General features: G+C 45.0%; 1 protein-coding gene across 6 annotated transcripts; it reads left to right on the top strand.

The window, feature by feature from the left end:
- The first annotated feature begins 485 nt into the window (after nucleotides 1–485).
- MED22 (mediator complex subunit 22) lies at nucleotides 486–10,604 on the top strand. 6 transcript variants are annotated; one of them, XM_060270539.2, is made up of 6 exons: nucleotides 486–601; nucleotides 1,753–1,824; nucleotides 3,287–3,434; nucleotides 4,307–4,387; nucleotides 5,516–5,724; nucleotides 9,658–10,604. In XM_060270539.2, the coding sequence occupies exons 3-6, from the start codon at nucleotides 3,312–3,314 to the stop codon at nucleotides 9,854–9,856; spliced, it is 612 nt and encodes a 203-aa protein (XP_060126522.1). In that variant the 5' UTR covers nucleotides 486–601; nucleotides 1,753–1,824; nucleotides 3,287–3,311; the 3' UTR covers nucleotides 9,857–10,604. The 6 variants fall into 6 exon arrangements, with proteins under 6 accessions (XP_060126522.1, XP_088520908.1, XP_060126523.1 ...); XM_088664782.1 differs by having other exon boundaries at nucleotides 9,664–10,604; XM_060270540.2 differs by having other exon boundaries at nucleotides 1,753–1,840; nucleotides 9,658–10,599.
- The last annotated feature ends 5,103 nt before the right edge of the window (nucleotides 10,605–15,707 follow it).

Consider the following 15,707-nt stretch of genomic DNA (forward strand, 5'->3'; position numbering starts at 1 on the left):
AAACTGAAAATATGAATAGCTGTAGGAGCGTGCAGCTGAACAACTTATGTACAGAGGTTGTACGCTCGTCGAACGCCACGTGCGAACCAACACATGCTGGCCGCTCACGGGAAGGAGAGATCATCTCATGTGTAGGCGCAAGGCAAACGACTCCATTCGAGATCTCCCATCCTGGGTAAGGGCTGGCCAGTGGGCAGTTGGCGGAGATCCACCCCCTTAAGGCTTTTAGGGGTTGGCATGCGTTCCCCTAAACCGGGATCGCAGGGCGTGCAAAGGCGGCGCTGCAACCCGCGTGGTTCACATCACCGCGTGCGCTTCTCTTGCAGGAATCGCAAAAAGCGCACTACGAGTGGCTCTCTCGCGCCGTGAGCTGGCCACTTACCTGGGCTGGAGAGGAAGGCGGAACTAGCCCACGGCCCTTTGTGACCCGCTCGGCGCTCTATTGGTAGACCCTGGGATTAGGACGCGAAGGATTATGGGATGTTGGAGGAGCTTCGGAAGGAGGAGGAGGAAACCCGCCCCATGGGTGGGAGGAACCGTTCGCAAGAGAAAAAGGAAAAATGGCCGCCTGCCTGCAAGAGGATTACATGTATTGAGTAAGGTACTGAGATAAAACATTTATTTGTTTGATAATCGATCTATTTATTTAGACTTCTTTTGTGAGGGCGATGCACTTGGCTTCTCTCACTTTTTAAATGCATGCTTGTGCTTTCAGTGACTGGTGTTTTTTACTACCCCGGCGGGAGAATCCCGTTTGTTGAGCGCTGGGCGAGTTCAGATCAGCCTTTCTCAATCTTGTTGGCTTCTAAGGTTTTGGGTTTATGATTCCCATCATAGCAAGTCAGAAAGCTGGTCCATTGATCCATCTAGCTTAGTGTGTGACCCGCAGACTGGCAGTGGCTCTCCAGGGATTCAGCTCTCCACGAAACGATGAAGACCTACTTCAGAAATAAGGTTCCAGATCTAAAAGGGATGGTTTGAGTAAGATGCTGTCATGTACTGAGTCGGACCATTACTCCATCTAGCTCACTATTATCTGCGCTGACTAAAAACAGCTCTTCCACAGGTTGTGTGAGCTATAGTCCTTTCCTCTAAAAAATAATGTAGCAGTCCAGTCTTTGTGGCTCTAAATAAATAGGCAGCTAGCTGCCTTATGCTGAGGAAGGGAGAGTTGGGACTGATCTGAGTTGTAGACCTAAACTTCTGGAGGGCACCAAGTTGGTTAAGGCTAATTAATCAAAATAGGCTGGAATGTGACCAGTGGGTATGTGTTTTGTAATGCATGCATTTTGAGGTGGGTTCATGGAGATGTGCAGTTGATGGAGAAACTGTTGGGATCTGTTGCAAATTGAGTCTCCTCCTCCCCCAAGCAATGACATCCTTCTGGGCCATCTAGAGCAGGGGGCTCTGTTATATAGTGGTCCCGCTCCTTCCTCCTGGGCTGTGTTCCAGAAAATGGTGTTCTGGGATGAATGTTCAGACCCTGGGCTCTCACTTGTGGTGTACCTCAGGGCTCTGTCCTCTTCCCCCATGCTTTTCTACATCTATGAAATTTCTGGAAGAGATCATCAGGAGGTTTTGCCTGGGTGTTCACCAGTATGCAGATTTTTAAAAATAAACCTTTATTGTCACTACATCACGTGTATGCAGTGAAATTAAACGAGCCCCCCCAAAAAACATACACTCAGTCTTGTTCACAGTCTGTGTGCTTGTCAGAAGTCAATTGCACTACTTTCCCATCCCTTTCTGCAGCCCAACAACCCACGGACAAAAACTGTTCTTTAACCTGCTGGTGCAGCTGACTACTGTATCCCTTGCCCGAAGGTAGGAGATTAAAGAGGTACCCACCTCTACCTCTCTTTTAAATTGGAACCAGTGAAGGCAATGAGGGTCCTGTGTGAGTGTCTGGAGGTGGTTGGAGGGTGGATGGTGGTTAATGGATTGTGGTTGAATCCCGACAAGACAGAAGTACTATTCTTGGGGGGATGGGATGGGTGGTGTAGGGGACCCCCTTGAATGGGGTAACTGTGCCTCTGAAGGACCAGGTGCACAGCCTGGGAGTCATTTTGGACTCACAGCTGCCTGTGGGGGCACAAGTCAATTCTGTGTACAGAGCAGATTGTCTCACTAGAGTGGTGCATGCTCTGGTTATCTCCCGTTTGGACTACTGCAATGCGCTCTACGTGGGACTACCATTGAAGATGACTCGGAAACTATAACTACCGTAATCCAGAATCTTGTTGCTGGACAGTTTGACTGGGAGCAGCTGCCGGGACCATATAACACCGGTCTTAAAGGATCTACATTGGCTCCCAGTACATTTCAAAGAGGGGACTCGGGTGGCGCTGTGGGTTAAACCACAGAGCCTAGGGCTTGCTGATCAGAAGGTCGACAGATGGGGTGAGCTCCCGTTGCTCGGTCCCAGCTCCTGCCAACCTACCGGTAGCAGTTCAAAAGCACGTCAAAGTGCAAGTAGATAAATAGGTACCACTCCGGTGGGAAGGTAAACGGTGTTTCCGTGCACTGCTCTGGTTCGCCAGAAGCGGCTTAGTCATGCTGGCCACATGACCTGGAAGCTCCCTTGGCCAATAAAGCGAGATGAGTGCCGCAACCCCAGAGTCGTCCGCGACTGGACCTAATGGTCAGGGGTCCCTTTACCTTTTAAATTTCAAAGCACATTTTAAAGTATTGATGCTGACCTTAAAAGCCCTAAACAGCTTTGGCCCTGTATAGTGTCTGCACTATCTTTCAGCCCAGAGATCAAGCACTGAGGGCCTTTTGGTGGTCCCTTCACCTTGAGAAGTGAAGTTACAGGAAACCAGGCAGAGCGCCTTCTCGATAGTGGTGCCCACCTTGTGGAATGTCCTCCCATCAGATATCAAGGAAAGAAACGACTATCTGACTTTTAGAAGACTTCTAAAGGCAGTCCTGTTTAGGGAAGTTTTTACTATTTGATGCTTTATCATTTTACTATTCTGTTGGGAGGCTCCTAGAGTAGCTGGGGCAATCCAGTCAGACATGCAGCATCCAAATAAAAGATATATAATTATTATTATGTCAACCGTAGTTTATTTATTACTCTGTCAAGGAGGGCTGTTTCCCCAACTTTTGTACCAATTGTCTACTGTGCTAGAAAGCCCTTTTCTGTGTCTGGTTATGTTGCATCTCACTGCTTGTAATGAATGGCTTATTCATTCAAGACTGTTGTCTTGAAATATATGTAAAAAAGCTTTGAATTTCAATTGTTGTTTAGTTCTAACTCTTTCTGACCTTTCTTGGTGAGCAGCTAAGATTCTCTCCTTGCCACCACAATGCCACAGCAGCGCGTCCTCCCCCAGAGCAAGGAAACCCTCCTTCAGTCTTACAACAAGAGGCTGAAAGATGACATCAAGTCTGTCATGGATAACTTCACAGAAATAATCAAAACTGCAAAGGTATGAGAAGATTACTTGTGGGTAGGTGGGGGGACCTCATGTCATGGGTATTCTTTTTTCTTTATTTCTTCCATCCATACTCCAAGTTTTTGCTCACCTAATTGGAACATAAAAATATTTCCTCATCGTTGCTTTAAGTCAAAGCTGGGGGAAATCTGCAGCCACATTCTCACATTCAATTTAAAGCACTATGATATGACTTTAAACAGTCATAACTTTCCCCAAAGAATTCTGGGAGCTGTAGTTTGTTAAGGGTGTCAAAAGTTGTTAGGAGATATTTAGTCCCCTCCCAGAGCTACAGTTCCCAGAGCTCCCTGTAAAGAGGGGTTGATTGTTGGACCACTCTGAGAATTGTTGCTCTACGAGGTGAATAGGGGGGTCTCCTAAAAGCTGTCAGGGCCCTTAAGAAACTACAGTTCCCAAAAGCCTTTGTGGGAAGCCATGACTGTGTAAAGTGGTGCAATACTGTTTCAAATTTATAGAATAGAAGGGAGGCCTAAATGAATCGATGTTCCTATAACAAGGATTGAATGAGAAGCCTCCATTTTACTACGTAGTTGGGGGTGTTCTATTCCTTCTTCTATGGCGGAGTTGGGGAACCAGTGGCTCCTCCTGATGATTTTGGACTCCATCTCCCATCAGCCCCAGCCGGAATGATCAGCAGTCAGGGATGATGGGACTTGTAGTCCAGCAGCATCTAAAGGGTCACATGTTCCCCATGCCTGCTTTGGCCTGAAGTGTTCAGAACCTCTGGCAGAGGGAATACAATAAAATCTCATGGAGGATAGTGCGAGGGCTGTTTTTCTCTGCAGAACAGTGGAAGAAATATGTTAAACCCAATGTAAAAGCTTTGTTTCTAACATTTGCTTTAGATTGAGGAAGAAACCCAAGTTTCTCGAGCAACCCAAGGCGAGCAGGACAACTACGAGATGCAAGTCAGAGCTGCAAATATTGTGAGTGAAAAACATCCAATAGGGATGCTTGGCAGGGGGTTGGATTGGATGGCCCTTGTGGTCTCTTCCAACTCTATGATTCTAGGGAGCATATCTTGGATGGGTTCTAGGGTGCGTTCAGATACCTGAGAGGCTGCCTTCTCCCCTACAGACCCTCTCAGGTGTTGAAATCAGCAGAGGGGCTTTTTTGGTTGTTCTGCCAACCTCAGAAGTTCTGGGTGCTGGTAGCTTAGGACAGCTTATTCCCTGGGCCAGCTCTTCGATTGTGGAATTCCCTCCTCACAGAAGTGTGTCTTCTCATTTTTGTTGAGATGTGTGTGTTTTAGGATCCACCCAATACATTTGAATGTGATTTGTTTTAACTGTTCAGTATATAAAAAAAAGTTTTAATATGACCTGGGACCTGCTGGTGAAGGGTGGGCAATAAATTGTTGTTGTTATACATTCAGGGTAAATTGGGGCTGTATGTCAAGATTGGATTACTGAAATGTGCTGTATATGGGCTTCCCTTGTGCTCATTCCAGAAGCTGCAGTTAGTGCAGAATGCTGCAGCATGATTGCAAGACCTTGTCAGCATATAACACCCAAGCTAAGAGACCTGCAAGGGTTTCTAATTTGCTACTGGGCCATGTTCATGGTGTTATTATTAGTATATATAGCCTTTAACAGTTTGGGACCAGTTTACCTGCAAGATAGTCTTACCAAATGTATGCCCAGTGGACTGTTTTGATCTGTCGAACAGGCACTGTCACAAACGCCCCGTAATACCTGTTCTGCACTTGTAAGAAATTAATATTTTAGGGTGGCGGCACTGATGCTTTGGAACTCCCTGTCCGTTGAAATCAGGCAGGTGCCCTCACTGTACTCCAAGGTATCTGCCAAAAACATTTTTGTTTAGGTAAGCCTATCCAGGCATGTAGAAGTCAGACACATGTTAATTTGGTTTTCAGCTTGTCATTGACTTTAATTATTCATTGAATGTTTTAAATAGTAGTGTGGTTTTTTTTTTTACTTATGATTCCATTGTTTTATTCTTTTTGTAAGCCGCTTTGACACTTTTTCTTTTTATGATCTAGTGGTGTATAAATAGTATAAAATAAATAATTTGAATATGGATGTCTCTGCTAGGTTCGGGCTGGTGAGTCTCTTATGAAGCTTGTCTCTGACCTAAAACAGTTCCTGATCCTTAATGACTTCCCTTCCGTCAACGAAGCCATCAACCAGCGGAACCAGCAGTTGCGCAGCCTTCAGGAGGAATGTGATAAGAAGCTTATTGCCCTGCGTGATGAGATCTCGATAGACCTCTATGAGCTGGAGGAAGAATATTACTCTTCCAGGTACAAATGAAGCCATGGACGGTTCCCCTGTAGTAACCACAACAATTTCCTGTTTCTGGGGTGGGGGTGGGGGTGAGGTGTGTGTGTGTGTGAAAATAACAACTGTCCTTGTTTTAAAAAGCATCCCCAATTCCTAGCACCCAAAGAATCCAGGCCCCAAAGTCGTTTTATTGAGTACTTCATGTTTGACGTGAGATGTGGCCATTTTGGAGGGCAAGCACACCATGTAACTAGGACTTTCTCCACAGAGATGTGGAGGTGAGCTTCTCTCCTGCCCCCTCATCGGCATTGTGATCTTGTCACTTAAATGACTTGCAAACAGGAACAGCTATTGGATCTTGAACTGCCCAGGGTACCCTAATCACTAGTCAGTATAAACTGCAATCCTAACTGCAATCTGGCGGCTAACATATTGAGGTTGAATCCCGACAAGACAGAAGTACTGTTTGTGGGGGACAGGAGGCGGGCAGGTGTGGAGGACTCCCTGGTCCTGAATGGGGTAACTGTGCCCCTGAAGGACCAGGTGCGCAGCCTGGGAGTCATTTTGGACTCACAGCTGTCCATGGAGGCGCAGGTCAATTCTGTGTCCAGGGCAGCTGTTTATCAGCTCCATCTGGTACGCAGGCTGAGTCCCTACCTGCCCGCGGACTGTCTCGCCAGAGTGGTGCATGCTCTAGTTATCTCTCGCTTGGACTACTGCAATGCGCTCTGTGTGGGGCTACCTTTGAAGGTGACCCGAAAACTACAACTAACCCAGAATGCGGCAGCTAGACTGGTGACTGGGAGCAGCCGTCGAGATCACATAACACCGGTCTTGAAAGGCCTACATTGGCTCCCAGTATGTTTCCGAGCACAATTCAAAGTGTTGGTGCTGACCTTTAAAGCCCTAAACGGCCTCGGACCAGTATACCTGAAGGAGCGTCTCCTCCCCCATCGTTCTGCCTGGACACTGAGGTCCAGCGCCGAGGGCCTTCTGGCGGTTCCCTCACTACGAGAAGCCAAGTTACAGGGAACCAGGCAGAGGGGCTTCTCGGTAGTGGCACCCACCCTGTGGAATGCCCTCCCACCAGAGGTCAAAGAGAACAACAACTACCAGACCTTTAGAAGGCATCTCAAGGCAGCCCTGTTTAGAGAAGCTTTTAATGTTTGATGGATTTCTGTATTTTAATATTTTGTTGGAAGCCGCCCAGAGTGGCTGGGGGAACCCATCCAGGTGGGCGGGGTATAAATATTATTATTACAGTGGAACCTCGGTTTACGAACACAATTGGTTCCAGAAGTCTGTTCATAAACCGAAGTGTTCGTAAACCGAAGTGAACTTTTCCATTGAAAGTAATGGGAAGTTGATTAATCCGTTCTAGACGAGGAAAAACACCCCCTAGAACGGATTAACCGCTTTGCTCTGATGCCTTCGCGGAGGCCGGGGAGCGTTTCCGCGACTGGGCTGCAGCCGCGAAAGCGGTCCCCGGCCTCTGCAAAGATATCGGAGCAAAGCCCCAGCCTCCGGAAGGCATCGGAGCCGGGACTTCGCTCCGATGCCTTTGCGGAGGCCGGGGAGCCGCGAAAGCATAGCCCAGTCGCGGAAACGCTCCCCGGCCTCCGGAAGGCATCGGAGCCGGGACTTTGCTCCGATGCCTTTGCGGAGGCTGGGGAGCCGCGAAAGCGGTCCCCGGCCTCCGCAAAGGCATCGGAGCGAAGTCCCGGCTCCAGTGCCTTCCGGAGGCTGGGGCTTTGCTCTGATGCCTTTGCGGAGGCCGGGGACCGCTTTCGCGGCTGCAGCCCAGTCGCAGAAACGCTCCCTGGCCTCCGCAAAGGCATCGGAGCGAAGCCCAGCCTCCCCGAAGGTATCCGACGCTCCGATGCCTTTGGGGAGGTTTGGCCTTCGCTCCGATGCCTTCGGGGAGGCCGGGCCTTCGCTGCGGGCCTCCAGGAGGCATCGGAGCGAAGGCCCGGCCTCCCCGAAGGCATCGGACGCTCAGTAGACCTCCGGCACCTCGGTTTACTAACTTCCGGGTTAGGATAGTTCGTAAACCGAAAGTTCGTAAACCGAGGTGTTCGTAAACCGAGGTACCACTGTATTATTATTATTATTATTATTATTATTATTATTATTATTATTATTATTATTATTATTACCATGTCTAACTCAGAATTAAATTGGGTTTGTTCCTACCTAAGTTGGATTAAACTGCTTTGAAGCTTTTTTTACAATCAAGTGGTGTATAAATTTTATGAAATAAATAATAAATGAAGATGGCAGCTTAGGCCCCATTCATACAATATATTTAAAGCACTATGATGCCATGCTAAACAGAGTGCCTGGGGAAACCCCAGCCAGATGGGCAGGGTATAAATATTATTATTATTATTATTATTATTATTATTATTATTATTATTATTTCCGACAAATAATTAGGAGAGCTGTAGTTTTCGAATGGTGCAGAGATTACAGCGTTACAATCAATTCCCAGTGTTCCCTGTGAAGAGGGATTGATTGTTAAGCCACTCTGGGAATTGTAGGTCTGTGAAGGGAGCAAGGGCCTCCAAATAGTACTTAGCACCCTTAACTACAGCTCCCAGAATTCTTCAGGAAAAGCCATGCGGTAGTCAAACAACAACATCTGAAGGGCTGCAGTCGAGAAGATATGGAACTTTGAGGTTTAGGATTCAATCATACGCACCCTTAGCTGAAAGGGACCACAATTGAATAGAATGGGGCTTGCTTCTGAGTAAAGATGCATAGGATTGGACATAATAAACATTTTTTTTCTTCTGTCTGTGATGACTGGACCATGAGTTTCCAGTTTCAGAATGTTAAGATGCATTCAAAACAAAGCAATATTTTAAAGATTCTTTTGTTATGCCATTATATTATATTATATTATATTATATTATATTATATTATATTATATTATATTAATTATTATATTATTATATTATACACACACATATATCCCATTAAAAATATTTGCTGCAATCTTTATTGTAAATAAAACAGCAGTGTGCAGGCGGAAATATAATTGTCATTTCAGTTGATAACTACATGGTTTTTTTAAGCGAACCCACAGCTTGATTTTGAAAACCTCACTCCCCTGCTTGTCCTATGCAAAGCTTGTTCCTCTGCTTCCAAAACTCTTCCACTGCTTTGTTTTCTTTTGCACCTCTTGTTTGCTTCGGAGCAGGATTTCCACAAGCAAGAAGGGCCAAGATAAATGGTTACACACTTGCAGCATCTTTTTTTTAAAAGGGGGTGGGGTGGGAGTATGGCTCAGTGGCAGAGCATCTTCTTTGCATGCAGAAGGCGCCAGGTTCAGTCCCCGACATCTCTAGGCAGGGCTATCAGAGACTCCCTGTCTAAAATGCTAGAAGTAAGAGTACACAATACTGGGATCAATGAATCAGGGTTGTGACTCCGGGATGAGGTAGCTTCCTATGTTGCCATTCAGTATCATGAGGTCTGAAGTGTTGCTTTATTTTTAGGTGAAGAACAATAGCTCAGTGGCAGAGCACATCCTTTGTATGAGGATGGTTCTGGGTTCAATCCCTGGTATTCCAGTCAGGGCTGGGAAATACTCCCTTTCCAAAACCTTGGAGGGGATGCGAATACTAGCTGTTGTTACCAGCTGTTGTTACCAGTAAGGAGAGTGCTGTTGCACTCGCTTCCTGCTTTTGAGCTTCCCATAACTAGCATCTGGTTGGCCACTGTGAGAACTGGATGCTGGACTAAATGAGCCTTTGGCCTGATCTTAGAGGGCTCTTATGTTCTTAACCTTAGTTGTTGCTTCTTTTTTCCCCTTTTTTTGCTATTTGCTTAACACTGTTGCCTCTGTCTTGCTTTTCTCCTTTTCTCTCTCTCCTCTCTCTCTCTCTCTCTTTCCCCCTTATGGCTTTTCACTGTCCTTTCTCCTTAACGGGCATCTCATTCGGGGAAAGCTACAGTCTGTGTGACACCAACGACCTCCCGCTGTGTGAAGCATATTGGAGACAGGAGCTGACCATGTCCTCCCCAGAAGGCCTAGCCATGCCTCTGGTGGCTGCCATGATGGAGGAGAATATTCCAGTCCCTCAGGGGTCTACTCCTCCTCACCCTCACATCAACGGGCATGGAGCAGGCCCGACGGAGCACGCTTGAAAAGGGAGCCTGCAATTCTCCCCAGCTTTGTGGCGTTTTGACAGTTGAACATTCCGGTGATTGCATCAAGACAACATTTTCCTGCCCTCCCCAGGCCATCTCGCAGCAGGCCTCAGCTGTATTTGCAAGAAGCCACATTTCTCTAGGCACCACCTCACAGGATAACCAACCCAGTGTTTCACATGGGGTGCCCAGTGCAGTCAAGATGGGAAGTTTGCTTCTCTTGTGGCTGTGCCTTTGGCGTGCAGGCATTATTTTAATGTTCCCTGCCTATGAGTGAAATGTAGATCCCTTGGGAACTGTGCTCTCTTAGATGGAATTTCTTGTGGGGAAAAGTTAGGCTGTTGCTTATAGTCTGATATTTTAGTATCTGAATAGTAATTTTAGAGCAGCTAATTTTAGAGTGCTAAGAGTTTTTCTAAAAAAAATATTAATCTGTAAATATCCTTACCTGTCCAGGTCAGTCTTCTAGATCAGGGGTTCCCAACAAAATTTTCTCGAGGACCCCTCATCGAGCCGCTATTGTGACAAGGACCCCCATTAATTCCTAATCCTAAAATTAAAAAGTGAGAGCCAAATTAAGAGTCTTTTTATATTTTATATTTATACATTTTTTACAGTTACAACAGAGTACTCCATCAGTATACAGTTAGTTTTAATTTTCAGTTCTTAATGAGATGAACCACTTTTTAACCAACGGTCCATTTTTAACTACGCAAACTGTAGCTTCCGCGAAAAACAACGCTTTGTTTACAAACACTACTGTTTTGCAAAGAGGCAGCGCGCGCCAGGGAGGAGGGAGGGGAATGGAGAAGACAGGGTACCTGCGCAGTAGCGCACAAATGAAGCCGACGCGCGCAAAGCATCTTGGGGAGGTGAGCGTTAGTAGAATGCGCGCGCTGCCTCTTTGCAAAACAGTAGTGTTTGTAAAGCGCCACCTAACGGCATACAGCAGAACTACTGCCTCTATCTAATTTTAGTTTTGCGCTAGACTCTGCTCATGTAGGAAGCGGCCAAAACAAAAAAATCTGTTATCATACGAAATATATTTAATATATTTTTTAGCACCTTGTGGACCTCTCTGGGGGTCTGCGGACCACCTGTTGGGAACCACTGTTCTAGATACTTAGTTGTCTTTTACAATGGATTGAGGGGGTCGGGGGTTGCCACCTTCTTTTAGTGGCTCTGACACTGCCTTTAACACTGTAATTAAATGGATCAGGGGTTTTGTGTGTGAAAATACTTAATCTGTACATCAGGCTTCTGCTAAAGGCAAACTTTGGTTAAAGGAGCCCAAAGCTGCTGCCTTTCTTCCCCCAAAATACAGTCCAGATGGCCGCTTTTTTGGTCTGGTCCTGCTCCTGTGCCTTCAAGGCAGCCCAAGATGGCAGAAATTTAAGCCATTGTAATTATTGCCACTGGATACAAAATTATAAGAAGAGTGTCTTTGTCTACATGGTCGGTTTCTCTTGAAGGTGCAGAAGCTGTAAACAAAATGAAAAAACTTGGTGGCCCTAGTACTAAATTAAGAACAGCTATTAAAAAGCAATGATATTACGTTTTCAGTACTGTATTCTTTCTTCATATCAGTTATGTAATCTAAGACTCACACCCCTATCCTGCAAATACCTACTCTATTGAGTAGCTTGAGGGAGCAGTGTTCAGGGGTTGTTTTCCCGTACTCCAGTTGCTTTTTGGGCCATCCAAAACATTGCAAAACTACTGACAAAACTACTGTCAACCTTTCTTTAAAAAAACCAAAAGAACCTGACCATTTCTATGTGCAGCTTCATGTGGGCTGATATCCTCTGCTTTACCTCCACCCAAATCAGGAGGAGATTTGTCAGTTTGAGGATGCGTGTCAGGCGGCTGTTTAAAGGCAGAAGAGAAGTGTCAGTTGAAAAAGAGACCTTAGGTGTATATTCAACATTAGTCTTCTGATGCAAGTTCACTTGAACACTTGATTGTAACATGTTTGTGGCGTTGTTAAAGTAGGATTTTGTGGGGGATGTTTAATTGAAAAAAATGTATATTTCTCTAATTGTTAACAAATTGCTTGAATAAAATCAATTTTTATACAAAGGTTTGGAAAGAAAGATTTTGAGCTGGGGGGTGGGGAGAGAATGAAGTTTTCCCTAATGGGTAGAATTTCAGCCATCAAAATGAATGTACAGTATTACCTAAAATGTTTTTATTCCAATCTGTCCTGATTGTGCTGCTTCAGAGATATTTCTAGATATATCTGCTGCTTTAGAGAGATTTCTAGATATATGTGGCGGGGGAAGAAACCAAGAATTAAATATAAAACTGATAGTTAATAAATGAATAAGAGGCTTTACCCCCCCTTCACCCTTTACAATTATACTATGAGGCAGCATGTCTTTGCTCGCTAAAGGAATGGATTGGTTTGAAAAGACACTTATCCATTAGATCTGGAAGGTCATGATCTTAAATTTGGCTGGCATGCATGTCTATGGTATGGGAAGGCTAAGATACATAAGAGTTTTTTCAAATCGTGGAGTCTGGGAGAAATATAAGAACTTGTTGGAAAGGAAAACTCCATTGTGTTTATCGCGAATAGAAGCCATTGCTATGAAAAGAATAAATATGGTCAGACAATGGGCGACATACAGTGAATTCCTGGACATTTCAGAGAAGGAACTCAGACTGAAGACAGTGGAAGAAATAAAAAACAAGTAGCAGATTGGTTACAATATTATAAATTAAATGAATGGTTCAAGAAAGATTTAAAAATGTTTTTTGGGACCAAAGCTCAGAATTTGAGAGAATCCTATTAGAAAATAATGAAAAATTATTATCTAAAATGTATAAGTTCTTATTGGAGCGGGAAACAAAAGATGAGCTGGTAAAATAATCAATGATTCACTGGGCAAGAGATATAGGGCATAATATTGAATTTGACCGCTGGGAGAAACTATGGAAGAAATATTTGAAATTTACTGCATGCAATACAGGGGGCCAGCAACCTTTTTCAGCTGTAGGCCGGTCCACCGCCCCTCAGACCACGTGGTGGGCTGGACTATATTTTGGAAAAAAATATGAATGAATTCCTATGCCCCACAAATAACTCAGAGATGTGTTTTAAATAAAAGCACACATTCTACTCATGTAAAAACACCAGGCAGGCCCCACAAATAACCCAGAGATGCATTTTACATAAAAGGGTACATTCAACTCATGTAAAAACACATCAATTCCTAGACCATCCATGGGCCAGATTGAGAAGGCGATTGGGCCGCATCTGGCCCACAAGCCTTAGGTTGCCTACCCCTGTGCTACACACTAAAAGAAAACCATGTGAAAATGATACATAGATGGTATATAACTCCAAACAGGTTAACTAAGATGTATAAATCTAAATCTGATATGTACTGGAAATGCAGAGAAGTGGGAGGAACTTTGCTACATATGTGGTGGGCATGCAGATTAGTTAAGGAATATTGGGAAATGATATACAGTCGTTCCGGAGCCCCGGCCACCAGCCGAAATGGGTGCAGGGCGAAGCGCCGCATCTGTGCATGCATGCAGAGAGGTTTGCGTTTCTGCGCATGGGCGAAGCGGGATTTAGCGCTTCTGTGCATGCGTGAGCGGCAAACCCAGAAGTAACCCGTTCCGGTACTTCCGGGTTTGCTGCGGACGTTCGCCGCAATGGACGCTAGACAAGGCGGATGTTCGTGGAGGTATTACTGTATAATGAGATGGGAAAAAATGTTTTAGAAAAACATTCATCCCCAAACCAGAAGCATTTCTTTTGGGAATGGTGCAGACAGAGGTGCCCAGGAGCCAGAAAAACGTATTTATGTACACAATTATATCAGCTCAGATTTTGTTAGCCCAAAAGTAGAAGGTGAGAAAAGTTCCTAAGAAAGAGGAATGGTAGCTCAAAATGAGAGAAAATATGCAGAGTTAACAGGCCTAAGAGAGCAAGAAGGTCAAATACAGTAATATAAAGAAGAGTGGAAAAATTTAATGGAGTATTTGGAAAATAACTCTAAGCAAGTGAAAACAGTAGCAGGATTAAGGTAAATTCAACAGTAGTGAGATATAATCGGGGGGGGGGACCAAATTAAATGGATTTTTTTTTTCTTTTAGAGTAAGCAGATATTGGAAAATTTAAAGAACCATGGAAGGGGAAGGAGAGGTCCATGAATGCAAGATTACAATGGTGCTTATTTAATGATGAAAATGTATATTTGAAAAATTTCAATAAAAAACATTTTTTAAATTAATAAAGTCAATTTTGTGTTATTTTGCTGAAAATATGAGAGTGCCTTTCCCATTTTGTAGACAATAAAAATGAAACGGTTGTTGATGGGATGTAACACAGATACTAGAGGCATGTGAAAGAGCAGAGGAGTGATTCAATTTCTGGTATACAGGCAGAAACCATATTAGGTGTGCGATTCAATTGACGTGTGATTGCCAATGCATGGCCCCTTTTGAACCGGAAGAAGGCAGAATGGGCAGGGTGCAAATATAGGATAAATATTCATAAATGCACAAGGCAAACACACATATATAAGCATCTTTTTCTTTGGCAATCACTCGTAGCCAAGTAAGATTGTCTTCCATAAACACGGTTTTAACAATGAGTCCGTAAGTGACTGTGGAGGTCAATTCTGGATCCGCACGTCCTTCCACAATGGGGACATTGGTTTCCGAGCGGGAGTTGATCATGGTGTGGATTTGCCAAGTGTGCCTTCCTCTTGGCACGTTTCTCCCTTGTGTCCTGAGATCGAGTTTCTTCAAAGCCCATGACACCTTTGGTAAAGGCTGTTCTCCAACTGGAGCGCTCCCAGGCCAGTGTTTCCCAGTTGTCGGTGTTTATACTACATTTTTAAAGATTTGCCTTGCTTCAACACTGGTGATCTTTGCTTCTTCCAGTACCCTGATATTAATTCACCTGTCTTCCCAAATGATGTGTAAAATTTTTCAGAGGCACTGTTGATGGAATCTTTCGCTGAGTTGGAGATGGCGTTTATAAGTGGTCCATGTTTCACAAGCATATAGTAAGGTTGGTAGTACAATAGATGGTAATGGATTGCTTTGAAGTCACTTCAGCACTGGGTGGGGAGGGGGAATTATCCCCCAAACACCCCGCCCCGCCAAAGGTGTCATGGGCTTTGAAGAAACTTGACCTCAGGACGCAAGGGAGAAACGTGCTAGAAACTATTCTCCCACCTGGAAACCAATATCCCACTGTGGAAGGACGTGTGGATCCAGAATTGGCCTGCACAGTCACTTACGGACCCTTGTTAAAATCGTGTTTATGGAAGACAATCTTACTCGGCTACGAGTGATCGCCAAAGAAGAGAAGCAGAACAGGATGGCCCCACTGGAATTTGTGTCACACACACACACACACACACACACACACACACACAAAATTGTAAATCTGTGCTTTAGGGACGTGTGTGGCGCTGTGGGTTAAACCACAGAGCCTAGGACTTGCCGATCAGAAGGTCGGTGGTTCGAATCCCTGTGATGGGGTGAGCTCCCGTTGCTTGGTCCCAGCTTCTTCCAACCTAGCAGTTTGAAAGCACGTCAGAGTGCAAGTAGATAAATAGGTACCGCTACAGCAGGAAGGTAAACGGCGTTTCCGTGTGCTGCTCTGGTTTGCCAGAAGCGGCTTTGTCATGCTGGCCCCATGACCTGGAAGCTGTATGCTGGCTCCCTCGGCCAAAAATGCGAGATGAGCGCCGCAACCCCAGAGTCGGTCACGACTGGACCTAATGGTCAGGGGTCCCTTAACCTTTATCTGTGCTTTGCTACCCAGAGCTTAATTACCTTTCACACACCCTTTTATACACATGCATTTGGAGAGGATCCC

The sequence above is a fragment of the Zootoca vivipara genome, chromosome Z2 (genome assembly GCF_965207765.1).
Source record: "Zootoca vivipara chromosome Z2, rZooViv2.hap1.1, whole genome shotgun sequence".
Taxonomy (NCBI): Eukaryota; Metazoa; Chordata; class Lepidosauria; order Squamata; family Lacertidae; genus Zootoca; species Zootoca vivipara.

Bases quoted from the DNA above. Each gene is read 5' to 3' on its own strand.
- MED22 (XM_060270539.2), top strand. From the start codon at position 3,312: ATGCCACAGCAGCGCGTCCTCCCCCAGAGCAAGGAAACCCTCCTTCAG. The intron at 4,388-5,515 runs GTGAGTGAAAAA...TGTCTCTGCTAG, and splicing joins AAGTCAGAGCTGCAAATATT to GTTCGGGCTGGTGAGTCTCT. The intron at 5,725-9,657 runs GTACAAATGAAG...ATTCGGGGAAAG, and splicing joins GAAGAATATTACTCTTCCAG to CTACAGTCTGTGTGACACCA.